Genomic DNA, 26,520 nt, shown 5'->3' on the forward strand with positions numbered 1-26,520 from the left:
ATTGCTGGGTCATATGGTGATTCTATTTTTACTTTATAAAGGAATCTCCATACTCTTCTCCATAGTGGCTGTATCAATTTACATTCTCACCAACAGTTCAAGAGGGCTCCCTTTTTTCCACACCCTCAGCAGCATTTGCTGTTTGTAGATTTTCTGATGATGCCCATTCTAACAGTGTGAGGTGATACCTCATTGTAGTTGTGATTTGCATTTCTCTAATGATTAGTGATGTTGAGCAGCTTTTCATGTGCCTCTTAACCATCTGTATGTCTTCTTTGGAGAAATGTCTGTTTAGGTCTTCTGCCCATTTTTGGATTGGGTTGTTTGTTTTTTTTAATATTGAGCTGCATGAGCTTTTTATATATTTTGCAGATTAATCCTTTGTCTGTTGATTCGTTTGCAAATATTTTCTCCAATTCTGAGGGTTATCTTTTCATCTTGTTTATGGTTTCCTTTGCTGTGCAAAAGCTTTTAAGTTTCATTAGGTCCCATTTGTTTATTTTTGTTTTTATTTCCTTTACTCTAGGAAGTGGGTCAAAAAAGATCTTGCTGTGATTTTTATCAAAGAGTGTTCTTCCTGTGTTTTCCTCTAGGAGTTTTATAGTGCTGTGTCTTAAATTTAGGTCTTTAATCCATTTTGAGTTTATTTTTATGTATGGTGTTAGGGAGTGTTCTAATTTCATTCTGTTACATGTAGCTGTCCAGTTTTCCCAGTACCACTTATTGAAGAGACTGTCTTTTCTCCATTGTATATCCTTGCCTCTTTTGTCATAGATTAGTTGACCATAGGTGTGTGGGTTTATCTCTGGATTTTCTATCCTGTTCCATCGATCTATATTTCTGTTTTTGTGCCAGTACCATACTTTCTTGATTTCTGTAGCTTTGTAGTATAGTCTGAAGTCAGGGAGTCTGATTCCTCCAGCTCCATTTTTTCCCCTCAAGATTGCTTTGACTATATAAGGTCTTTCGTGTCTCCATACAAATTTTAGATTTTTTTGTTCTAGTTCTGTAAAAAATGCCATTGGTAGTTTGATAGGGATTGCATTGACTCTGTAGATTGCTTTGGGTAGTATAGTCATTTTAACAATATTGATTCTTCCAATCCAAGAACATGGTATACCTCTCCATCTGTTTGTGTCATCTTTGATTTCTTTCGTCAATGTCTTATAGTTTTCTGCATACAGGTCTTTTGTCTCCTTACGTAGGTTTATTCCTAGTTATTTTATTCTTTTTGTTGCAGTGGTGAATGGGATTGTTTCCTTAATTTCTCTTTCAGATCTTTCGTTGTTAGTGTATAGGAATGCAAGAGATTTTTGTGCATTAATTTTGTATCCTGCAGCTTTACCAAATTCATTGATTAGCTCTAGTAGTTTTCTGGTGGCATCTTTAGGACTCTGTATGTATAGTATCATGTCACCTGCAAACAGTGACAGTTTTACTTCTTCTTTTCCAATTTGGATTCCTTTTATTTCTTTTTCTTCTCTGATTGCCGTGGTTAGGACTATGTTGAATAATAGTGGCGAGAGTGGACATCCTTGTCTTGTTCGTGATCTTAGAGGAAATGCTTTCAGTTTTTCACCATTGAGAATGATGTTTGCTGTGGGTTTGTCATATATGGCCTTTATTACGTTGAGGTAGGTTCCCTCTATGCCCACTTTCTGGAGAGTTTTTATCATAAATGGGTGTTGAATTTTGTCAAAAGCTTTTTCTGCATCTATTGAGATGATCATCTGGTTTTTATTCTTCAATTTGTTAATATGGTGTATCACATTGATTGATTTGTGTATATTGAAGACTCCTTGCATCCCTGAGGTAAATCCCACTTGATCATGGTGTATGATCCTTTTAATGTGTTGTTGGATTCTGTTTGCTAGTATTTTGTTGAGGATCTTTGCATCTATATTCATCAGTAATATTCGTTTGTAATTTTTTTTTGTAGAATCTTTGTCTGGTTTTGGTATCAGCGTGATAATGGCCTTGTAGAATGTGTTTGGGAGTGTTCCTTCCTCTGCAGTTTTCTGGAAGAGTTTGAGAAGGATGGGTGTTAGCTCTTCTCTAAATGTTTGATAGAATTCACCTGTGAAGCCATCTGGTCCTGGGCTTTTGTTTGTTGGAAGATTTTTTTTTTTTTTTTTTCGGTATGCGGGCCTCACACTGTTGTGGCCTCTCCCGTTGCAGAGCGCAGGCTCCAGAAGCACAGGCTCAGTGGCCATGGCTCACGGGCCCAGCTGCTCCGTGGCATGTGGGATCTTCCCAGACCGGGGCACGAACCCGTGTCCCCTGCATTGGCAGGCGGATTCTCAACCACTGCGCCACCAGGGAAGCCCTGTTGGAAGATTTGTAATCACAGTTTCAAATTTGATTACTTCTGATTGCTCTGTTCATATTTTCTATTTCTTCCTGTTTCAGTCTTGGAAGGTTATACCTTTCTAAGAATTTGTCCATTTCTTCCAGGTTGTCCATTTTATTGGCATAGAGTTGCTTGTAGTAGTCTCTTAGGATACTTTGTATTTCTGTGGTGTCCATTGTAACTTCTCCTTTTTCATTTCTAATTTTATTGATTTGAGTCCTCTCCCTCTTTTTCTTGATGAGTCTGGCTAAAGGTTTATCAATTTTGTTTATCTTCTCAGAGAACCAGCTTTTAGTTTTATTGATCTTTGTTACTGTTTTCTTTGTTTCTGTTTCATTTATTTGTGCTCTGATCTTTATGACCTCTTTCCTTCTACTAACTTTGGGTTTTGTTTGTTCTTCTGTCTCTAGTTCCTTTAGGTGTAAGGTTTGATTGTTTATTTGAGAATTTTCTTATTTCTGGAAGTAGGATTGTATCACTATAAACTTCCCTCTTAGAACTGCTTTTCTTGCATTCCATAGGTTTTTGGATCATTGTGTGTTTGTTGTCATTTGTCTCTAGGTATTTTTTGATTTCCTCTTTGATTTGTCCAGTTATCTCTTGGTTATTTAGTAACATATTTTTTGGCCTCCCTGTGTTTGTATTTTTTACATTTTTTCTCTGTAACTTATTTCTAATCTCATAGCGTTGTGGTCGGAAAAGTTGCTTGATATGATTTCAATTTTCTTAAATTTACTGAGGCTTGATTTGTGACCCAAGATGTGATCTATCCTGGAGAATGTTCCATGTGCACTTGAGAAGGATGTGTAATCTGCTGTTTTGGGATGGAATGTCCTATAAATATCAATTAAATCTCTCTGATCTATTGTGTCATTTAAAGCTTTTGTTTCCTTATTAATTTTCTGTCTGGATGATCTGTCCATTGGTGTAAGTGAGGTGTTAAAGTCCCCCACTATTATTGTGTTACTGTCGATTTCCTCTTTTATAGCTGTTAGCAATTGCCTTATGTATTGAGGTGCTGCTGTGTTGGTATATATATATTTATAATTGTTATATCTTCTTCTTGGATTGAACCCTTGACCATTATGTAGTGTCCTTCCTTGTCTCTTGTAACCTTGTTTTTTTAAAAGTCTATTTTATCTGATATGAGTATTGCTACTCCAGCTTTCTTTTGATTTCCATTTGCATGGAATATCATTTTCCATCCCTTCACTTTCAGTCTTATGTGTCCCTAGGTCTGAAGTGGGTCTCTTATAGACAGCATATATATGGGTCTTGTTTTTGTATCCATTCAGCAAGCCTGCGTCTTTTGGTTGGAACATTTAATCCATTCATATTTAAGGTAATTATCGATACGTATGTTCCTGTTACCATTTTCTTAATTGTTTTGGGTTTGTTTTTGTAGGTCCTTTTCTTCTCTTGTGTTTCCCACTTAGAGAAGTTCCTTTAGCATTTGTTGTAGAGCTGGTTTGGTGGTGCTGAATTCTCTTAGCTTTTGCTTGTCTGTAAAGCTTTTGATTTCTCCATTGAATCTCAATGAGATCCTTGCCGGGTAGGTTGTATGTTCTTCCCTTTCATCACTTTGAGCATATCATGCCACTCCCTTCTGGCTTGTAGAGTTTCTGCTGAGAAATTAGCTGTTAACCTTATGGGAGTTCCCTTGTATGTTATTTGTCATTTTTCTCTTGTTGCTTTTGACAATTTTTCTTTGTCTTTAATTTTTGTCAGTTTGATTACTATGTGTCTCGGCATGTTTCTCCTTGGGTTTATCCTGCCTGGGGCTCTCTGCACTTCTGGACTTGGGTTGCTATTTCCTTTCCCATATTAGGAAAGATTTTTTTTTTTTTTCCTATTACGCGGGCCTCTCACTGTTGTGGCCTCTCCCGTTGTGGAGCACAGGCTCCAGACGCGCAGGCTCAGCAGCCATGGCTCGCGGGCCCAGCCTCTCCGCGGCATGTGGGATCTTCCCATGCCGGGGCATGAACCCGTGTCCCCTGCATTGGCAGGCGGACTCTCAACCACTGTGCCACCAGGGAAGCCCCGCCTTTTCATTTTGTCTGTCTTTCTGTGAATGTGGTTTTCGTTCCACAGGCTGCAGGATTGTGGTTCTTCTTGCTTCCGCTGTCTGCCCTCTGGTGGATGAGGCTAAGAGACTTGTGCAGGCTTCCTTATGGGAGGGACTGGTGGTGGGTAGAGCTGGGTTTGCTTTGGTGGGAACAACTCAGTGAAACTTTAACCTTCTTGTTTGCTGATGGGTGGGGCTGCATTCCCTCCCTGTTGGTTATTTGGCCTGAGGTGACCCAGCACTGGGGCCTGCCCGGCTCTTTGGTGGGGCTAAAGGTGGACTCTGAGGGCTCATGCCAAGGAGTACTTCCCATATCTCTAGCTGCCAGTGTCCTTGTCCCTGCGGTGAGCCACAGCCACCCGCTGCCTCTGCAGGAGACCCTCCAACACTAGCAGGCAGGTCTGGTTCTGTCTCCTATGGGGTCACTGCTCCTCCCCTAGGTCCCGATGCGCACACTGCTTTGTGTGTGCCCTCCAAGAGTGGAGTCTCTGTTTCCCCCAGTCCTGTTGAAGTCCTGCAATCAAATCCCACTAGCCTTTAAAGTCTGATTCTCTGGGAATTCCTCCTCCTCTTGCTGGAACCCCAGGTTGGGAAGCCAGACGTGGGGCTCAGAACATTCACTCCAGTGGGTGGACTTATGTGGTATAATTGTTCTCCAGTTTGTGAGTCATCCACCCAGCGGTTGTGGGATTTGATTTTATTGTGATTGCGCCCCTCCTACCGTCTCACTGCAGCTTCTCCTTTGTCTTTGGATGTGGGGTATGTTTTTTGGTGAGTTCCAGTGTCTTCCTGTTGATGACTGTTCAACAGTTAGTTGTGATTCCAGTGCTCTTGCAAGAGGGAGTGAGTGCACGTCCTTCTACTCCAGCATCTTGAACCAGTCGCTCCTCCAGTCTCAGTTTTTCAAAGTTACTAGATTTTTTTCCAGCTTTACTCTACTTTCCTCATAGTAAGTACTGCGGTGAGCCATATAATAAAATTTTATAAACTTGAACCACAGTCATCCCAAAGGCCCTCATGAGCTCCAGTCTCCAGTGAGTTCCATCTCTAGCTGAATTCAGTCTCCAGAGACTTCATTACTATTTAATAAATGGGTTTTCACTTTGGTCTTAAATGTGATTTATGCATTTTCATTTTATAAATAAATAAGTTCTTAAAGTGCTGATATTGTTTTTTGGGGTTTTTTTTAATGACAAGTGGTTATCATAGTGAGCAATCCAAGAAATATCTTTTAAAAGACTTGTAATTTGCCTCTCAAAGGTGACATTTTATTAATGAATAAGGAGGTAACTATTTAGTAAAGCCAACTTATCTGTGGAATGAGCAGTTTTGAAAATGGTTATATGTAATGTGATTTTGTTGCCAAAGTGAGTTATGTATCAAGTATTATTTGTTAAAAATAAAAAAGCATAATACCTTTGTGTTTGTTTGCAAGAACCAACTGATTAAAATCAGGAACGTTTGAAATTTACTATCCAAATTTTAATCAAAAATTTGCTGTAGGTACTGGATAGGATTGAAAAATGAGTACCTTGACTTGATAGGGTACATTTATTCTATTTTGGTCACATGTCTTTGTGAGGTATCTCTTTGAGCTATAATAACTCTTAATACCAGATCTTAAAATAAAGTGATCTTAGATCAGACTGGTTATCTTTTTTTAATCTTTGTTTTCTCTTTCATCTCATAGACTTGATACTTACCTCTAAGTTAATGCTTATAAGTTAATGGTAGACATTTGTCTATCATGTTTATTAATAACATTATTAGTGGCATTTGCCTTTTTCATGTTCTTGCCACTACCACTTTTCATCTTTTTTTGTTATCTTTGTTGTTAATAGATACTGAACTTCTTTTATATGCCAGACACTGTTCTAGGTGTGTCTCTTTTAGGAGAAGGAAAACTAAGGTTCAGGAGAATTAATGTTACACAGGAAGAAGGTGGAAGAAATGGGCTTTGAACCCAGGTGTAACTCTCCATACAAAGCCTATTCTCTGTTTTCTATGCTGCTGCCTCTGTGCAACACACACACCCCTGTGCACCCACTCATTTCACACCCCACAGTTGAGTTGTGGTCTATTTTTATTTTAGAGTTGTCGTCAGGATAGAAGTTTCCCTTCTGTGGAAGTGACTCTTTGGAATATACTGTCTTTTTTATGTCAGGGAGGAAACCATATATACGCTAGAAACTTTGTATGTAATGGAGATATATGCTAGAAACTTTCTCTCTAGATTTCAATTTATCCAATGATAGTATAATATCTGAAGTGTAAAAAGACTATTGGTTATTATAATTACTATTATAAAATAGTAATTCAGTAGAATCTGAGAGTGAGTTTACTCCAACCCTGCCTAGAAGAAAGAATGTGCCATTAGGTATATTAAGGAATAGCTTCTTCTTATGATAAATGAATGGTGTATTGTATAGTTCTTTGATTTTTCTCAGTGACCATAGAGGCTGGTACTGCAAGAGACAGCTCCATCTGCAGCTGGAAGATTATTTATTAGCAAGTCTTACTAGCATAGTACTGTACTGTTAAGTCTTATGCAGGCATATGAATTTAAATAAATGTTTTTATTTACATATTCAGTAATAGAATACTAATTCCAATATGACTGAATTGTAAAGATCCTCTTCACACACAGGTATCTACAGGAGGTGGGTTACACAGATACTATTCTAGATGTGAAATCCAAACGAGTGCAAGCTTTGTTGGGCTTTTCAAGTGATGTCACTGACAGGGAAGATGACAAAAATCAGGACTCAGTTATAAATGGCACAGAGGCTGAAGTTAAAGAGACAGCAATGATTGGGTAAGTATTTTGTCTGGAAAGTGGTTTGGCTGTAGTTTTAGTTCTTATTAATGTTTTTGGCTTATGGGTGACACTTGTGATACTTGTACTTTTAGATACTGCTACAGAAGTAATTTAATGATAAAGTTTAATAAAAAAATTAAAATTTTATTTGGTAGAAGATAATACCATAGGGATTAGAGTTATGATTACTTTAAGAATATTTTTATTTAAGACTTTTAAATTGCTTGCAATTTATGGATTTAATATAGATTTTAATATCTTGAAGCTCAGTCACTATTAGAACTTCATAAAAGATCTTATTTGGAAATTCACTTCAAATCAGTAAGAGTGAAATTTCATTCCTGGTGACCCAGAAATCATATAAATACTTAATTCTTTTGATGTAAACCTTTTCTTAGCCATTTTCATGTATCTAATAATGCTGTAACTCGTCTTCCCCTTGAAAAGTATCTATTTCAAGTATATATATTTTAATTGATAGAATAAGTGAAAAATTCAGTAGTAGAAATTTTTTTTTTGCTTTTTAGATCATGTATCATACAATTATATGTAATTATGCTTAAAATGAACGTGGACAGTTAAATGAGGAGATTCTTCTTTATTGAAAAAAATTGACATGATTCTTAAAGAAATAAAAAGCCAAAGATTCTTTGAAAGTCTGAGTGTGATGTTACTTTATTTTAACTCATGTTTTAGGCTGGAAAAATGGTTTTAATTGAGCTCTATACATTTTCTAGTGAGAACGTAGTTTCTATTATTTGGAACATAAACTAAAATTATGGGGTTTAGGTAAAGGTTTAAAAATATGACTTTTATAAACAAATGTCACTGGAGCCTTCTTAAATGTATTCATTAATAGTTATGACTATATAACTTGTTTTAATAAATGTAAGATGTAGATTGTTTCTCTGTGTAGAAGTAGACAATGTAGACATTAATCCTGGTTATATTTTTACCTAATGAATTAGCTCAAATTATTATAAAGACCCTCAGGAAAGACCACTCTAGTTGTCTTGTGTTTTGGCCTTGACCTCTCTTTTGAAACTGATAAAGGTATTATTCTGAATCTGACTTCTATAGGGATGAAGTGTAGGTTGGAAAAAACAAAAGCACCACAGGATTCATTCTATCCCTCCTCCTTTCCATATTTGTAGCTCTGAGCAGATTTGAAATGTAAGATTTATCTGTTTTGAGAATTTTGCCCATAGTTGTGGCTAAATTTTTTCAGGAAAATGTCTTCTTATCTATAACATTTCCTAATGAGAGAAATCGTTCTGTTCTGGCCATTAAGAAATTTTTTGTTAAAATTCTTTAGAGGGAACTAAAATAAAATTTTACATACTTGAAAAGTCAATCGTTTCAGAAAGGTTTAACCAACAGGATCAAGTTTTGTAGTAATATTAATTTGACTAAAATATTGTTTTTAGTAACTTTATGTACACATTTGCTTTTTTCAACTCTTTAGTTGTTCAGAAATGCAAGATTGCATCAGAGAAAAATGATGTATTTACTAGTTATTTTCTTAGTTATGGAAACTTCTGTGTCAGAGGAAGAGTTGCAGAGAGGAAAAGACATAGAAAAAAAACAGGTAGAGATAATAAGAAAAATATTTTTTAAAGAAATGCATTAAGGTTGACTTAAAAATCAACGTAATAGTGAATCAGGAGGGGGGGAGTTCTTTATATTGGATTGCCATTAATCTAAGTAGTAGGTATTATTGCAAAGTACTTTTAAAAGAGTAGCCACTTCCTTCCCATATTGCTTTTCCAGTTAAAATCAATGGAAATGTAACAGATAAGAATCAATGTAGATCATAATATGATTTGGGGGTGTCATAATACAATATAAACAGAAATTAGTGCTGTATGTCATGGATTAATTAATTCTTATGTCAAATTTTAAAAACTAACTGAGCAAAGTGTATATGTTTTAAACCAGAAAATCTGAGTTAACAGATTCTGCCTCCGTGCTGGATAATTTTAAATTCCTTGAAAGTGCAGCTGCAGATTTCAGTGATGAAGATGAAGATGATGACATTGATGGAAGAGAGAAAAGCATCATTGATACTTCAACGGTGAGTTGAATAATTCAGATATAAATATTTTTAGGGACCATTATGCATACTTTAATCCATACCCTTCAACTTCAACCCTTAACTTTTTTTTTTCCATAAAAAAAAAGTTTGGGGAAATTTAATCTAAATTCCCCATAAGTTTGGGAAAATTTAATCTAAAAGTTTTTGTATTGATTTCAAATTCAAGACTTTTTAGTGTAACAGCTTTTTCTTATAGGCCTTCATTCATTAGCTTTTTGTTAATTCATTAAACATTTCAACATTTTTATAGGGTGGTAAATGTGTGTTATAACAATGCATTGTTATTGGTGCTATAAGACAATAGAACTGACAGACCTATTATGGTGCCTGATGGTGACTGGCGTCAACTCTAATCGGTGTGGTTTTTGTTTCTCTTGTCAGAGTTGCTTTGGTAGGCAAGTTCTACACGTTTTCAGAACTCTTCCATTAGATTTCTCCCGACTTGTTTAGGGTCATTCTGTGGTTTTGTTTAGATTTTTGTAAGTTTATTGTTTCCATGGTAGAGTCTTGGAATAAGAGGTATCTAAGTTCTCCCTTCTCTTCCCTTCTTTATTCTGTCCACTTCTCCCCCTCCCCTTTTTAACCTCTCCCCTCTTTTCTTTCTCTCTTCATATTCCCTCTTCTCCTTCCTTCTCTCTCTTTCTCCTTCTCCTTTTTTTAAGAGATGAGGGCGTGCTTCTCTTTGTTTAGGAGAGTGTTCACATTTCCTCCTTCACGTTTATTTAAGAGGCAGGAGAAAGTAAGGTAGTGTTAAGAAGAGGGAGGAGAAAGTAAGGTAATGTAAATAAAGCAGACTGGAACGAGTCAAAGCCTTGGGCTAAAGTCCCAGTTCTGTCACTAATTATCTGTGCTTCTTAATCCTTCAGGCTTAGTTTTTCAGTTTGTAAAATGGGGATTATAATAAGTACCCATCTTATCCCCAGAGTATTTTGTGAGGAATAAATGAAACACTATGTATGAAAATGATATGTTTAACTATAAAGTGCTTTCTAAGTGTAATTTCTCTGTTCTCTTTATGTCCGCTGCTTTCATCAGAGACTCTCAACTTACTACTTCCAGATTAATGTTTTCCTGGGCCACTATTGTGTAGTAGTACTGTGCTAATACAGCCCTGCCATGGATATTATTTGAACTTCACATAGTTACTCCCTCTTTTTATTATTCAAACAAGTAGTTATAGCACATGTTTGAATATACTGTAGTAAAAGAAAATGCCGAAACTTGTATGATAACTTTTCTCTGTCCTAATCATTTGGAAATTCTGTGCTGACTTGTGATTTCTATGAGATGATTGTACTGAGATATTATTTTTCCATCAGAATATGTTATTCATAGCTCAGTGGTTAAATAATAACTAATTATGATGCTTTAAGTTTTGTTGTTATATCAGTGTAAATATTAAAAATCTATAAGCTGTTTATTATAACTATCAAGTGTGGTCTTAATAGAAATTCCTAACTGTAAACTGGTTTCTTTTTAAATAACCGAATTCATAAATATCTTGGCCTCCAATTAGTGCAGATCATAGCAATTCTGTGACCAAGCAATGAAGGTACAGCTAATATAAGCAAACTTAACCCCATTTAAATATTGGACCCAAAAATTTTTCTAGATTTTCCTTTAGAAAAATATTTCTAAACAAATAATTGGTTTCTTTATAATAGTTTTGCTAATTTTTATTATATATTACATTGATTTTCACAGCTGCAGTATAATAGCTACATGCCAAAAGACTTTAAAAATCTAACTATGTAGCAATGTATAAGCAGGACTTAGAAGATTTATTGCAGTGCTGTATAGAGAGAGAATGGCTGAAAATTATGCTATTAAAATGTTTAGTAGAACAAGCAGGTTCTTAAAATGTTATTTTATTTCTTTAATCAAAAATAGTTCAATAGATTCAACTAAGAAAATACAGAAACATAAGGCTCTTAGTAGCTGTTGGTTGTGTTAAGTCTATTTTCTTCAGGCATTTTCTTCAAAAAGCTACATATGTTCATTGCTCTTTGCCCTGTGTTAGAGTTTGATTTTTCTTTGCATTACACTCTGGGTCATTTTCCTCCTCCCCATGTCCTTCTCTTTTCTCATGTTTGACCTCTTCACCTTATGATCCCAGAGATATTTCTAAATGTATAAAAATGAGACATAATGGCCCTTGTCAGATTTGCTATTATATCTAGATTATGTCTCTAAAAGATCAATATTTGAAGAAAAATTTGAATATATAGACAATTATTAGAGGAAATTGATGCAAGGTTGGGACAGTAGAAATAATAATGGGCATTGTTCCCCCTGCCCCACACAATACCTTCTCAATCTTGTGGCATGCATTTCTGAGTTTGTAGCTTTTGTGATTTTAGCTTTTGTAAGGGAATGATGTACTAGAGTTAAAATTTATCATGGTTATATTCTGAAAAACTCTTGCAATGTTTTATGAAGTGTTTCTTTCTTTGGTTAGATTAGAATATCTGCTCGCTGCACAGACTGCATCCAAGAAATGTAAGATTTGGTTGTGGTTCTCATAATACAGTATGTCAGGGACATTTTTCATCTCTCTGTAATTTAAATGCATGTCTTATATTCCAATGTTTTCAGTATATGATTCCATTTGTTTATTTAAAACAAACAAGCCATCATTTAACAAAGTTTAAATTACTACTTTAAAATGTATAATGTATATCTTTTTAAAATGACATCTGTGTTTTCTACTGAATCGGATAGGTATTACAGTTATTTAACACAACAAAGATGCATTTTCTGAAGAAAGTAATTGGATTTTCTCATTCAGTGGTAAAAGGATATTGTCTTCTTTACTTAAATTAACCCCATAGTATATCCTAATATTTTAATTGAGCATGTTTTTTTTCATTAGATTGTTAGGAAAAAAGTATTGCCTGATAGCAGTGAAGATCGAGATACAAAAGAAGCTCTAAAGGAGTTTGACTTTTTGGTTACATCAGAAGAAGGAGACAGTGAATCCAGAAGTGCAGGCGATGGAACAGACTGGGGTAAGGAAGCATACTGGATCCAACTAGAGATGTTATGTAAATGAACGAAACTAATATTTTACTAGGAGGGCAACATCTTGAAGAACACTTTAAATCTCTTGTAATGTTGAAATGTTGAACATTCTGTGGACTTTTTTCTATTGTCACCTTTTTTCCAGGGTATGTGTGTGTGTGTTTAAAGAAGGTTGTACAACTAGTTAACCTCTTCTTTTAACATAAGCAATACAGTATGAAAATAATTTAAATTCATATATAGAACATTCTCTGTTTTCTGCCTAGACAGTAGAACTTGCAAATCTAGATTCTGTGGAAATTGAGTATGAGAATGTAGTAGAGGATTTTAGAGATCTCATCTTTGGCATTTTCTGTGCAAAAAGAAGTATAAGTTAAAAAGTTGTAGTTATTCATTCATTTTAGTCAAGTTTCATCATTTTGTACAAGGCATAGAATTTTTTTGCACAAATGGTTCTAAACAAATTTAATATTTTAAACATCTAATAAGAGTTCAAACAAGTATTTTAGGGAAAACTTCTACAGCACAGATCGTTCTAGGCGTTTGGAAATGAATTGTCCTATCAGTAAGGTAGGATTGTGATAAATTCTTCACAAGTGATCAGTTCTATCAGGTGTGTGTATGTGTGTGTGTGAGAGAGAAGGAGAGAGAGAAGGCATGTAGATACTGAGAATGAGAACATTTTCTTCTGAGGTTGAAGAATTCCAGGATTCCCTTGGCTTATAGTCTATGTACTTTAAAGACAGATAAGGTTAGGGAAACAGTAACTATCTTAATTTTTCCTTGAGGCTTTACCTTCAGGGACTCTTGATAGCAATAATGCCACTTCTTTTCCTTTTTTGTGGTAAATATTTGAAGAATTATTTGGGATAATTACTTAGTCATTGAAGAATATAATGGCTATTTAGTGACTGGCTTTTTTTTTTTTCCCCCAACAGAACAAAGTTTGGAAACCAGGGGAAGTTAAAGTGAAACGAATCTCTCTTCTGTCTTATTCCTTACTAGCTTATGTATCAAGTTATTTAGATATTTTAGGCAACAATTCTTCCACTATAGCTAGATCCACTGTGCTACACTGAGGTCATTCTCTGAGGAGTCACACATCTGTATAAATAATAGTTGGCCTTTTCATTGCCAATCTTATTGCAAGGGTAATTGGGATTCATTTTTCTCGAAAGACAGCTGCATTGTCCCTTCATAACTTCCTTTGCTTTAAGGTGTGAGTCATGGCCCAGAATATTATGTGACAGGTCTGTAACCTACTATGAATTTACTGGTGAAAATGAGTGACTGTTCCCACATCTGAGCTGTCTCACTCTTTAGTAGTGTCTTGGACATTTCTGTTTATGAGTGTGAGTGAATGGAATCTTTCAGCTGACTGAAGGTTTCTTTCCCAGGAGTTTGGCCTTGTATGTGTTAAGGATTTTATAATTCAAGTCATTTCACTTCTAATCAATTAACAAAACTAGATTGCAAATCCTGTTTAGTTGAATGGGCATTTAAATCCCTTTAAGGGCTTCCTTTATCTGTTCCCCATACCCCTAAAAAAAGAGTTACTGTGCCTATGTTAAGAATCTCCTTAGTTTCTCACAAGCAAATAGATTTTACCACAGTTCTCCTATGATCTTCCGTTACTGTTGTGATCAGTATGACACCTAGTTAAGAGTATGATATAGCTAAATTTTTACTTTAAAAAACTGAAGACATTCTAGGATCCAAGAGCCAACTCAGTTTAATTTATTATTAAGATGTGATTGATGAAAATTAACATTTTTGATTGTTGGATTTTCTGAAAAAAGTAGACTATTTCTACTGTTGTTAGTAGAATATATTGGTAGTTAGATCTATAAAAATGTTTAACCTATAAAAACTCAATAAAAATGTTGAGTTTATATTCAGAGACCCAATTATCTGTTTTTTTAAACTGTGGATTGAAACTTGTTAAACATAGACAGATTTCTGTTTATTCTCATTCATTTTGGTTTATTCCAATCACTGAACAAATATTGATCATGTGCCTTCTATGTGCCAAGTCTTCTAGGTGAAGATCCCTAGCCCTGTGGTCCTACATTCTACTAACAGGATATAGCAGTAAGGGACAAACATGATAAATGTTATAGTATGTCAGGACATGGTAAATGCTATGGGAAATAGAAAAAAGTAGAACAGAGTAAGTGGGCTAGAGAGTGCTGGGGTGGGGTGGAGGGGGACGGGTTACAATATGAAATAGATTGGTCATGGTAAGGCCCATTGAGAGGGTAACATTTGAACAGAAGACAGCATTGATGAGGGAGTTAGCTACATGGTATCCAGGGAAAGAGTGTTCAAGAAGAAGAAAACCAGAGCAAATGCCCTAAGATAGCCGTAGCCCTGGTATGCTTGAGGAATTCAAAGAAGCTAGAGTGGCTGGAGCAGAGTGATTCTGAGGGGAATGTAGTAAGAAATGACCAAATCAAGTGGAGCTATGTAGACCACTGGTGAGATGGGGAACCATGAGAAGGATTTGAGCTGGAAAGGTGACATGATCCAGCTTTTGTTTTAAAGCATCACTTTGGCTGCTGTGTTGAGAATAGACTACCCAGGGCAATCAGTGTTGGCAATAGACTTGGAGGGGAGAGTGGGAAAACATTTGCAGTAATTCTAGCAAGAGACAGAGGTTAGGGAAGTAGTGGATATGCTGAGAAGTAGTCAGATTCTGGATGTGTTTTAAAGGTAGAGAAAACAGTATTTCCTGAAATATTTGATGTGGGGTTTGGAAGAAAGGGAGATTTTTGGTCTGATCAAATGGAAGTGTGGAATTGCCTTCAAATAAGATGGGGCACCCTATAGATAGAACAGATTGGATGGGGAAGATTGGGAGTTTGGTTTTGTATGTTTGGTTTGAGTTTTGACTTCCTAATAGAAATACAGAGTAAGCAATTGGGTATATGTATGAGTTTTGAATTCAAGTGAGTGTTCTAAGCTAACACATATAACATTATATGTATATAGTAAATTATTTTATAGTAAGTATAAAATATATAACATATTTTTAAATTTTCTACTCCTGAAATAGTGACAATTACTGATTGAATTTCTTTTTTACTAGAAGCTCAGTTTCCTGATTTAAATATTTTAAAATTAACAGGTCACTTAAATTGTTTTAAATATTGGATGCCAGGTTGATTAATAAGTTTACAAAGTGCTATTTATAAAGCCTATAAAATAAAAATGATCATTTGCTGATAAACACATGTCAAAACTATACAATTTTTGAAATGAAAAGATCATTGAAGACTTTTGTACAAATGCATAATAATCTTTCATTACATAACTTAATAAGAAATGGGTTTTTTTGTGAGTCAATCCTAATCAAATTCAGAAAATGGGATGAAAATGAGGGGTTCTTGAATATAGACTTTTGGGGCTTAATATACTAAAAGTATCTCAAATCTTGCAGGTTTTTTTTTTTCTATGTCTATTTCAAGAGAGATTTAATATTATTACCTAGGAAATTGAATTGATCACTTGTTTCTTGGATATTATATTTTATTTGACATGTATCTATCTAATGAATAAGTAATGACCTTAAAATTAGTGCTAATATGAAGAAAATGGTTGTTATGTCCATCCATTGACATAACAGTGAATTTACTGTTCACTGTTCAGTATTTTATTGAATATTGTTCAATATTTTATTGAAAAAGGCTGTTTCATTTGTTTCACTCTGTTTAGAAAAGGAAGACCAGTGTCTCATGCCTGAAGCTTGGAATGTGGACCAGGGAGTAATTACCAAACTCAAGGAACAATACAAAAAGGAGAGAAAGGGGAAAAAGGGGGTGAAGAGTAAGTGGAAAACATTGTATCTGTAAATCATAAATCTTACCTCTTTCATATCCCCCAATTTTTTTCTCCAATGTTTTCCTAAAACTACTTACTCTTTTTCTTTTCTGCTCCTGACCTCTTTCCTTTTCACTTGCTCTCAGGGGTTGAAATTAAATGATTAGCTGTTTGATCATGAACTTAAAAAAAAAAAAGGCTGTGCATATAATTATGGAATTATAATATATTCCAGTAATAAATCCAGAGTGTCATGAGTATGTGGAACTATGTTTTCAAACATAGTGATCATTTGATTTTTAAAATTAGATGTGCTTAATTACAGTAATGATTTTTCAGTGTTGACAATTTTAAATCTCGTCTAGTGTGACTGACCCTCTGGCAAGCCACCAAAATTATTGCTTATAATTTTAAATCTTGGAGACAGAAAGAAAGTTAATTTCTACCCCTGAATATTCTATGTGTTCATAACACACAGTTCATTTGCTCTCATCACTGTATGCTATACAGGGCACAGAGTAAGATACACAACTTTTTTTAAGTATTTATTTTTCTAATTTAAATTTTTGGCCAATTTCATTTGTAATAGTACCAATTAGGTTTTTTTTTCCCCAACAAAATGAGTGCCACATCAAAAATGGAAGCTAAAATGAAATTTCTAGCCCTGTGAATCATATCTATATAACTTATTCAAATTATTAATAAAGTTTAACAATAGATCTAGTTAAGTACTTAAAATAGAAATACAAAAGATTTCAAACATCCCTGAAAACCATCTTAAACACCTTTTTAGGAGAGCAAGGCTGAACTATCTCCTTATGTTACCACTGTATTGACAGTGTGGACATGGGTCTCCCTTTTATGGCAATAGGAATTTCATGCTTTGGGATATTAAAGTAGTGTAACGTAGGATTAAAATCCAACTTGAGTGAGGCATGTGTTTAAAATTTCAAAAGGCTGGAAGGATATGCCTTTTCTTTTTCTCTTTTTATAGTGATGCTAGGGATTATCAAAGACCAGTCATTCTTTTACAATCTAGTAGTTACTGATAAATACGTAAATCTTTATTTAAAATATCTTAGAATTTACAAGTATTTAGCTTTAATGGATAAAAAGTCAGTGGCCGTTATTGACGTTAGTACTGTACCAACCATTATGTAACAGAGAGAGAATGACATTTGATGCCTTCTCAATGTAAATTAAATCCCAATGAGAAAGGTTTAATATTAAAACCTAAGAATGTTTTATACTTTTTATTAAAAAATAAACATAAATTGATACAGCCACTATGGAGAACAGTATGGAGCTTCCTTTAAAAACTGAAAATAGAACTACCATACAACCCAGCAATCCCACTACTGGGCATATACCCTGAGAAAACCGTAATTCGAAAAGAGTCATGTACCACAATGTTCATTGCAGCTCCATGTACGATGGCCAGGACATGGAAGCAACCTAAGTGTCCATTGACAGATGAATGGATAAAGAAGATGTGTCACATACATACAATGGAATATTACTCAGCCATAAAAATGAATGAAATTGAGTTATTTGTAGTGAGGTGTGTGGACCTAGAGTCTGTCATACAGAGTGAAGTAAGTCAGAAAGAGAAAAACAAATACCATATGCTAACACATATATATGGAATCTAAAAAAAAAAAAGGTCATGAAGAACCTAGGAGCAAGACAGGAATAAAGACACAGACCTACTAGAGAATGGACTTGAGGACATGGGGAGGGGGAAGGGTAAGCTGGGACAAAGTGAGAGAGTGGTAGTGTATATATGGACATATATACACTACCAAATGTAAAATAGATAGCTAGTGGGAAGCAGTCGCATAGCACAGGGAGATCAGCTCGTTGCTTTGTGACCAGCTAGAAGGGAGGGTGGGAGGGAAGGAGACGCAAGAAGGAAGAGCTATGGGGAAATATGTATATGTATAACTGATTCACTTTGTTATAAAGCAGAAACTAACACACCATTGTAAAGCAATTATACTCCAATAAAAATGTTAAAAAAAATTAAAGGATAAAATCAGCATTCTCAGAAGAACAACAAAAAAAATACTGATAAAAATTTAATCTTAATCAATAGTGAGACATGGTTTGTTATGGCTTTTCAGAGCCATGATAAAAGCAGTTAAACTGAAATTTTAAGGAATATTTGTCTGTCATACACAAGAAACAAGGAGAATACTTTAATTGTCAGATTGACTTAAAGTTGATATATTTAAGCCATTATGCTACAATAATGAATGTCTTAAAATGTAAAGGATCTTTCAGTTAGAAAAGTATCCAGGACTTATGTAGACTCCATCTACTATTATATTCATTATTAGGTTCTTGTCAAATATCAGGGCATCATTATAGTTGGAATTTAGCATTTAAGGTCTAAAACTGCACCATTTGACTGGAACAGTATTCCTGCTAATAGAAGCTTTTGGGTTTCCTGGACCTGGGGATTATGATCACTATTCAGGCATATGGCACATAGCTTTTTAGTATGGTGAAGAAAAATGATTCTTTAGGAGGAGAAATTTTAATGTCTTTCACTGAAGAGAGAGGGACTGCACATTTTGTTTATCATAATCAGTTCAGGTTATCTTGATAAAATGATAGTCTGGGGACGAGTGAAGACAAGATAAAAACAGAACTGAAAGACTTAAAATGAAAATAGAACTGAAGGAAAGCTTTGAATTGATATATGGAGCATTAATTTATAAACCACCATGGGTATTTTTAAAATTGAACTGTTACCCATTGGAAGAAGTTGAGTCTTTTTAATATGGTCTAGTAGAAATATTTCCAGTCAAATTGTGTTCTTCAATCATACTGTCTTAGAATATATTTCTAGGTAGTAGTTAAAATTGCTTAAAAATAGTTGTATTCTTTGCTGGTATAGGAAAAAAAAACATAATGGACTATGGGTAAGATTTTCCCATTCTTAATTAAACTTATAACAGGAAAAACTACTGAAGATCTGTTTCAGCCTCTATCCTATATAAAACAATCAAAACAGGGATGTGGGAGAATGCAGCATCAAAGTACAGGTAAGTAATTGGCAGGGCATGAGACTTCACCTCGGATACCATAGCTTCAGGACGTAAGGCAATGAATGCATCTTAATATAAACAAACAAAAAAGAATGTGATTGTTTAATTCAGTGTACGCAGTAGCTTCACAGTCTGTGGTATCTGTCTGCGTTTAGAGCAGTATACAAGGATTATAGAATATTATTTTTAGTGGTCCAAATTGCACATGAGCATTTTTTCATGCAAGTAGTGATGTTATTCCATTAGCTTAATCTAAAAAAATATATGTAAAACACATTTTTTTCAAGAAATAATAAACTTTTAAAATAATTTGAAAACTTAGAAAATAATTACTTATTAATATAATATAGTAGGGTAGTTTTAAAGGTGAATGTTGGCAGATGTGAGTAAGGTTTATGACTCCATTTTGATGCAGTTGGATAATTCTATTTCCTCTTTTTTGTTCTCTCCCTCCCTTTTTGGGGGCTAGGGCCCAATAGGTCAAAACTGCAAGATATGCTTGCTAATTTGAGAGATGTTGATGAACTTCCCTCATTGCAGCCATCTGTGGGTTCACCTTCCAGACCCAGCAGTTCCAGGCTTCCTGAACATGAAATAAACAGGGCAGATGAAGGCAAGTATTTTAGACACTAGAGCACAAAAAGCGCTTGGATGTACTTACATAAATTAAGTTATTAGAAAGGGCTCTGTAAGAGAAGAATTTTATTCTACAAATGTTTGAACTACATAGTACTCCCCATATGTAGGCTTTCTTTTTTTTTTTTTTTTTTTTTTTTTTTGCGGTATGCGGGCCTCTCACTGCTGTGGCCTCTCCCACTGCGGAGCACAGGCTCCGGATGCACAGGCCTAGCGGCCATGGCTCACGGGCTTAGTTGCTCCGCGGCATGTGGGATCTTCCCGGACCAGGGCACGAACCCGTGTCTCCCGCATCGGCAGGCGGACTCTCAACCACTGCGCCACCAGGGAAGCCCCTGTAGGCTTTCTTATATTCAGGGAGGTTTGATTCCAACTGTAATCTCTAAGATTTGAAAAAGGATGCATAAACTTAAAAATCAACTCTAAATTATAGTTTAGAACATCCCCTAGCTCCACAGAAGCCATGTATTTGGTGTGTACACAGGTAGTTCTAATTATACCATTCCAACAATGAGAAAATTACTTTAAATTATTATTACTATAAATAGTAAATGTTTACTTTGAGACTCACGTAAATATTTTTAAATATTTAAGCAATTTATCATTCACAAATGAAAAAGGGAAAAAGGACACCTGAAGGTCTAGTCACATTTTCTACTTTCTGTTTTTCCTTGTTCTCTTTCAGTCCTTGTCTATGTACGTATACTTTTTGCAATTATAATCACCATGTAGAATAATTCAATTTTATTTATTTATATGAAATCATAAAAATGTTCATAATTGTAATTTTAAGATTATTCTATTTTAGACTTTATTCTTAACCATTCCCCCCTTTTAAAATATATATATATGTGTGTGTGTGTGTGTGTGTGTGTGTGTGTGTGTGTGTGTGTGTATTTATTTATTTATTTATTTATTTATTTATTTATGGCTGCATTGGGTCTTCATTGCTGTGCACAGGCTTTCTCTAGTGGCGAGTGGGGGCTACTCTTCACTGGTGCGCAGGCTTCTCATTGCAGTGGCTTCTCTTGTTACAGAGCATGGGCTCTAGATGCACGGGCTCAGCAGTTGCAGCACGTGGCCTCAGCATTTGTGGCTTGCGGGCTCCAGAGCGCAGGCTTGGTAGTTGCAGTGCACGAGCTTAGTTGCTCCACGGCATGTGGGATCCTCCCGGACCAGGGCTCGAACCCGTGTCCCATGCATTAGCAAGTGGATTCTTAACCACTGTGCCACCAGGGAAGTCCACCCCTTTTGGATATTTAGGTTGTTCCCAATTTTTTACAGTACAGTCTTATGGCATATAAATACAGTTTTCTGTCTTTTAAGTTCTGATATTTCTATTTATAAATGTATATGTGTAAACTGATTTTAAAATATATATATTTACATTAGTTGAAAGTCCAGAATGACATAAAAGTAATCTTAATGATTAATGAATATATTTCAAATTTTATTTTTTTTAATTTCCTTGAATTTAAATATTGTAATTATTTGCAGTGGATATGCCTCTTTACATTATTATTTAATGAACAAAACAACCTGGGAAAAAGCCACAGAAAAATCATATGTTTTATTCTTTCTTGGCTTTAAATTCAGCTATGTTTTAGAGAGACATAAACTGACAGGACCTTGATGAATAGAGTTTAATGTTCGGAATACCTTTTCAGTGAACTGTTTGACCATTACATGGTTAGTTATTTGTTAGAGTTAATTACAGTATACTGGGAATTCATTTTCCATACGTTAAATAATGAAAAACCACATGTTACGCCTTTATATTCTAGGTGAACAATTTATTTGATGTAGACATGTGTCATTTGAATTAAGATGTGAAGTCATAGGCCTCAATAGGTATGTTTGCTGTTCACTAGGATATTCATTCAGTTGACACTTATAGATGTGAGAATTTTAATCAATTTCATTTATTCTAAGGTCAGGTCTAGATAAGAAGAAAAGTTAGTTTTTCTCTTATTCTAATAACTCCAAAAGAGTTTTATCAGAGATTTCATCTTGCAGAATTCTAATAATAGAGGCAGAATATGTACTAAATGACACATGTACAAAAAAGGATGATATAAAGCAAAGAAAGTGCCCTTGATAGGAAAAAAAATGTTAAGAATCTTAGAACTGAAGCATTGAATATCTAACTTATGATCTGTAGGACTGGTCCTAAGTCTTCCCCCTCAGTGCAGGATTTTCAGAAATAGAAAAGGCAATTAAATATGTCGTAGATTTCATTGCCTGTGACTGATGCTTCTTGGTCTCCAGTCCAGTTTCAGAAAGTTTCTATAGCTTGAGTGTGCTGTATAAGTTTATTACTTTATTTTTATCATAATGATTCAGAAGGCAGTGCCACACTTAAGAGGCATAGTTAAATTATTTTGTAAAAGCTGATTAGAGCCAGTAATGTTTAGTTACCAGATAGAAAAGTGACCTATAGTTGAAAGTTCTAAGGTCTCTTAGAGATCAGTCAACGACAGTTATGCCCATTGGTGCTCTCTGTCTTTGGACCTCAGGTCTGCTGGCTTAGCCACTGGTGTGTAGAAGCAGTTGTTGCCTTCGTTTTCAGGTTTTACTTGGCCGTTCCTAGAGCATTAGTTAAATTAGCCCACACAATGTGTATGGCCAAATCCCACAAATCTTTAGTTTCTTTTTTTTTTTTTTTTTTGGAAGAGCCATTTTTATTTTGCATCTGAACAAAGTTATATGGCAATATTAGACATGAAAGCAAAAGAAACAAAAAATCACCTGGCTGAAGACCTAGCCTCACAGTGTCACATGAATCATTTGGTTGAAATTTTGGCATAAAAATTGCTGTTCTAAATTAAATAATTCCCACTCTTTATTAGTAAATGTTTAGAGTTGTTTGAACCCGTCATAGGATATATGGTATGTTTGGGTAAAACCCATTTTTATCATTGCAGCTTTGTTGCATGGTGATTTGAAAATGCCTTATTAGTTTATATTCTACTTTGTTCTTATAAGGATTTTGAGTAGAGTTCCTGCCAGTACTATTTTTTAAAGCACGTAACTGTTCTTTCATTTCTTCAACGAATATTTATGATTGAATCTAAAATTATATGATTGAATGTAAAACTGAAAAACACCTTGTAAATCTATTTTTTGCATATACTGATTAATAAAATTGACTTGTTTCTTTCAAAAAATAGTTAATTTACTTCTTTAGCAGCCAGAGTTTAAACTACTAAATTCATCTAATCAACTCATAAATGTTTGTCATCAGTAAAGTAACCACCTCTAGAAAACTACTTAGAGAACTATCTCTGATGGCTTGTCAGAGTAATTTGCATTTATAAAAAGTGTTCAAATGGACATTTTTTAAAAACTTGTTTGAAATAAATCTTTTTAAATGAAATATAACATACCTACAGTAAACTGCTGAAGTCCTGAGGGTGCAGCTTAGTGAATTCTCTCAAAGCGAAACCAACCATGTCACCACTGCTTAGGTAAAGAAGCAGAACATTACCTGGACCTAGAAGTCCTGATGGTGCTTCCTTCAAACACTACCCCTTTCCCTCTTCTCCAGAGGTAATCCTGAGTTCTAACAACACATGCTAGTTTTGCCTTACATAGGCACATTTTACAATTATAACCATTTTCATTTGAAATTTTCCATATTACTTCAGGTTATAGAATTAACCAATTTTACTTTGAATGCAGCCAGCAGTATTCAGAATCACTTGTACATGTTTTAATAATTGATAGAAATCAATTGGGTAATTAGCATGAAATTCAAATGAGGAAAACCTACTTTCTTTTATACATTTATACATTTTTCTCTATAGTGAAAAAGAAGGGACAATGGATTTGTTTTATGTTGTACTTTTCTTAGATGATAACTTTATATGGTTAAGATATTTTAAAAAGTAAGCAATTCTTCAGGATTTTCTGCTCACTGAATTTTATTGTGTTTAAAAGCATTTAAAAATAATCAAATGTAGACATGCCCTTATGAGACTAATTGTTGACTATTTACATGTTTTTTTTCATGTTTCTTTTGTCTTCCCCCTTCAGTGGAAGCATTGACGTTTCCTCCTTCTTCTGGGAAGTCATTCATCATGGGAGCAGATGAAGCCCTTGAAAGTGAACTGGGACTTGGAGAATTGGCAGGCCTTACAGTGGCCAATGAAGCAGACTCATTAACTTATGATGTGAGTAGTAGTTTTAGTTTTGTTGTTTTTATTTATTTTTTTAAAATAAAAAGTTAATTTTATAGAAAAAGTGACAATGGTAAGGCCTCTTCACAAGTGTAGAATTTGGTTCAGTTTTAATCACAAACTTTGAAAATATAAATATATTATAAATATAAACAATAATACTTTTCACATCCTGCAGTGACTAAAATTATGGGCTTTACCTAAATTCACAAATTAGTATAGCTTATTCATTGGTTTTAGATAAGGGAAAGAATTCCCTTTTCTATCACCAAATTTGGATTTTGTCTTATGTTTTAGGGAACCAGTGATTAGTTGAAATTCATGCCTGCCTAAAGGCAGCGTTTGTCTTGCTTCTTTAATACATCAACAGTATCCTGCTGAGAAGTAGTTTTAGCTGTTGTTAGGCAAGTGTGTGTACAGGATGCTTTCCAGATGTTAAGGCTGACCTTTCAGTGATTTGGACCAAAATTGGAATTTTTTTTTTTTTTTTTTTTTTTTTTTGTGGTACGTGGGCCTCTCTCACTGTTGTGGCCTCTCCCGTTGCGGAGCACAGTCTCCGGATGCGCAGGCTCAGTGGCCATGGCTCACGGGCCCAGCCGCTCCGCGGCATGCGGGATCTTCCCAGACCGGGGCACGAACCCGCGTCCCCTGCATCAGCAGGCGGACTCCCAACCACTGCGCCACCAGGGAAGCCCTCAAAATTGGAATCTTTACACCTTTATGCATGCATGCATTTACTTAATCTCAAATACAGTTGTTTTATAATTGTTCATCATAATCAATTATCAGAAAAACAGTTGCTTATTTCATAAAGTAGTCACAGCCTATCTTATCTCTTCATTAAAATCCTCTCACTTTGATATTCATTATCTTTGTTGGGGAATACAATGTAGCTCCTGCCACTTGGAGGATGTAGGATGGATCCCTAAGTGAACCTTGGAAGTACTCAGAAGAGGAACCCTCATCACTCACTCCTTCCTGCAAATCAAAAACTCTCTCCCTCTATGCTAAGTCCTTTAGTAAGTCTTTTGGGTTTTACCTCCAAAAACAACTGAAATCCATATAGTACATCTTTTTACCTCCCCTTCTAGTTCATTTTTTCTTCACCTGGAACTACTACAATAACCTAATCTAAATGGCCCCTTGCAGTCCATTCTCCACATATGCGATACAGATTTTGAAAAAAAAAAAAAAAAAAAAAGTTTTCAATGTTTTTATATCCTTATATTTTACGTGTCTTTTAAAAACACCATTTAGTTGGCTTTTGTTTTTTAACTTTTGACAACCTTTTTAAATTAGAAAGCATTTAGTCCATTTCTTTTTAAAATAGTTAAGGATATAATCCTTAATTTGGATTTAATCCTGCCATCGATTTGTGCCACCTGTGCTGTGTTTGTTTTTCTCCTATTTTTGCGTGAGTTGGGGTTGATTATTTTTTATTATTCACCCTTCCCCATTATTTGGAGTTTATGCACTCTTTCATTACTTTTTAAATTAGAGATTACCACACACATCCTTATCAAAATTTTACATGCAAAGATCTTTAGAACACTTTATTTAAGAAACTCTCACCCTGCATATACGTCACTCTTGTTATATTATTTCTGTATACATTTATGTCCTACAAGCTTCTGTTTTGTACACTCAATAGTCAGTTAGAATTACCCATTTAGATTATCTATTTTGCTTTTTTTCATTCTCCCCTGCATATCTGACTGTCCATCTGGGATCACTTTTCTTTTACTCTAAGAACACAATATTTCTCTTTAGTGAAGATCTACTGGTGCCCAGTTCTCTTAGTTTCTGATTTTCTTTAATTGTCTTTTTTTTGCCTGAGTAGGTTAACTATTATCTCTGATTTTGAATTTCACTTGGCAAAAATTTTTTTAGTGCTTTAAATATATTGTTTCATTATATTTTGTTGTTGTTTTCTGCTAAAGTCAACTGTCATTTCTATTTTTGGTTATTCAGTGGTAATCTGATTTTTTTCCGTGACTGGTATTTCTCTATGCCTTGATTGTCAGCTAAGGTTTGATCTTCTTTTTATTTAATCTTCTTGAATTCTTAGAGCTTCTTGGCTTAATATGTTTCCATCAGTTTTGTAAAGTTCTCAGCCATTTCTCTTCAGATACTGCTTTTACACCTCCCTCCCTCCCTCCCTCTCTCCCTCTCTCCCTCTCTCCCTCCTCCCCCTCCTCCCCCTCCTCCCCTCCTTCTAGAACTCTAGTTATATTGTTAGATCACCTGTTTATATTCTCTCCCTCCGATCCCCTTTCTTCTGTATTTTCCATCTTTTGTTTTTCTGTACATCAGTCTAGATTTTTTAAATGACTCATCTTCTGGTTAGCAAATTCTCTCTTCAGTTATGTGTAATCTGCAATTGAACTCATCTATTAAAGTCTTTTTTTGAATTAAAAAAAAATTTTTTTTTAATTTAGTTTTTGCTTCTAGAACTACTTTTTTTAATGGTTTACAGATTTCTTCC

General features: G+C 34.9%; 1 protein-coding gene across 2 annotated transcripts in view; it reads left to right on the forward strand.

Moving 5' to 3' along the window:
* The window catches only part of STRN (striatin), a 107,220-nt gene that overhangs the window by 56,661 nt on the left and 24,039 nt on the right, over window positions 1–26,520 (forward strand). The window contains exons 5-10 of one of the 2 annotated variants that reach the window (XM_059079297.2): window positions 7,063–7,230; window positions 9,172–9,307; window positions 12,201–12,336; window positions 16,064–16,174; window positions 19,691–19,834; window positions 23,893–24,029. In XM_059079297.2, coding sequence (XP_058935280.1) covers window positions 7,063–7,230; window positions 9,172–9,307; window positions 12,201–12,336; window positions 16,064–16,174; window positions 19,691–19,834; window positions 23,893–24,029 — 832 coding nt within the window. The remainder of the gene's footprint in view (window positions 1–7,062; window positions 7,231–9,171; window positions 9,308–12,200; window positions 12,337–16,063; window positions 16,175–19,690; window positions 19,835–23,892; window positions 24,030–26,520) is intronic. The other variant, XM_067007809.1, reaches the window with a different exon arrangement.

Source organism: Kogia breviceps, chromosome 11 (assembly GCF_026419965.1).
Source record: "Kogia breviceps isolate mKogBre1 chromosome 11, mKogBre1 haplotype 1, whole genome shotgun sequence".
Lineage (NCBI taxonomy): Eukaryota > Metazoa > Chordata > Mammalia > Artiodactyla > Physeteridae > Kogia > Kogia breviceps.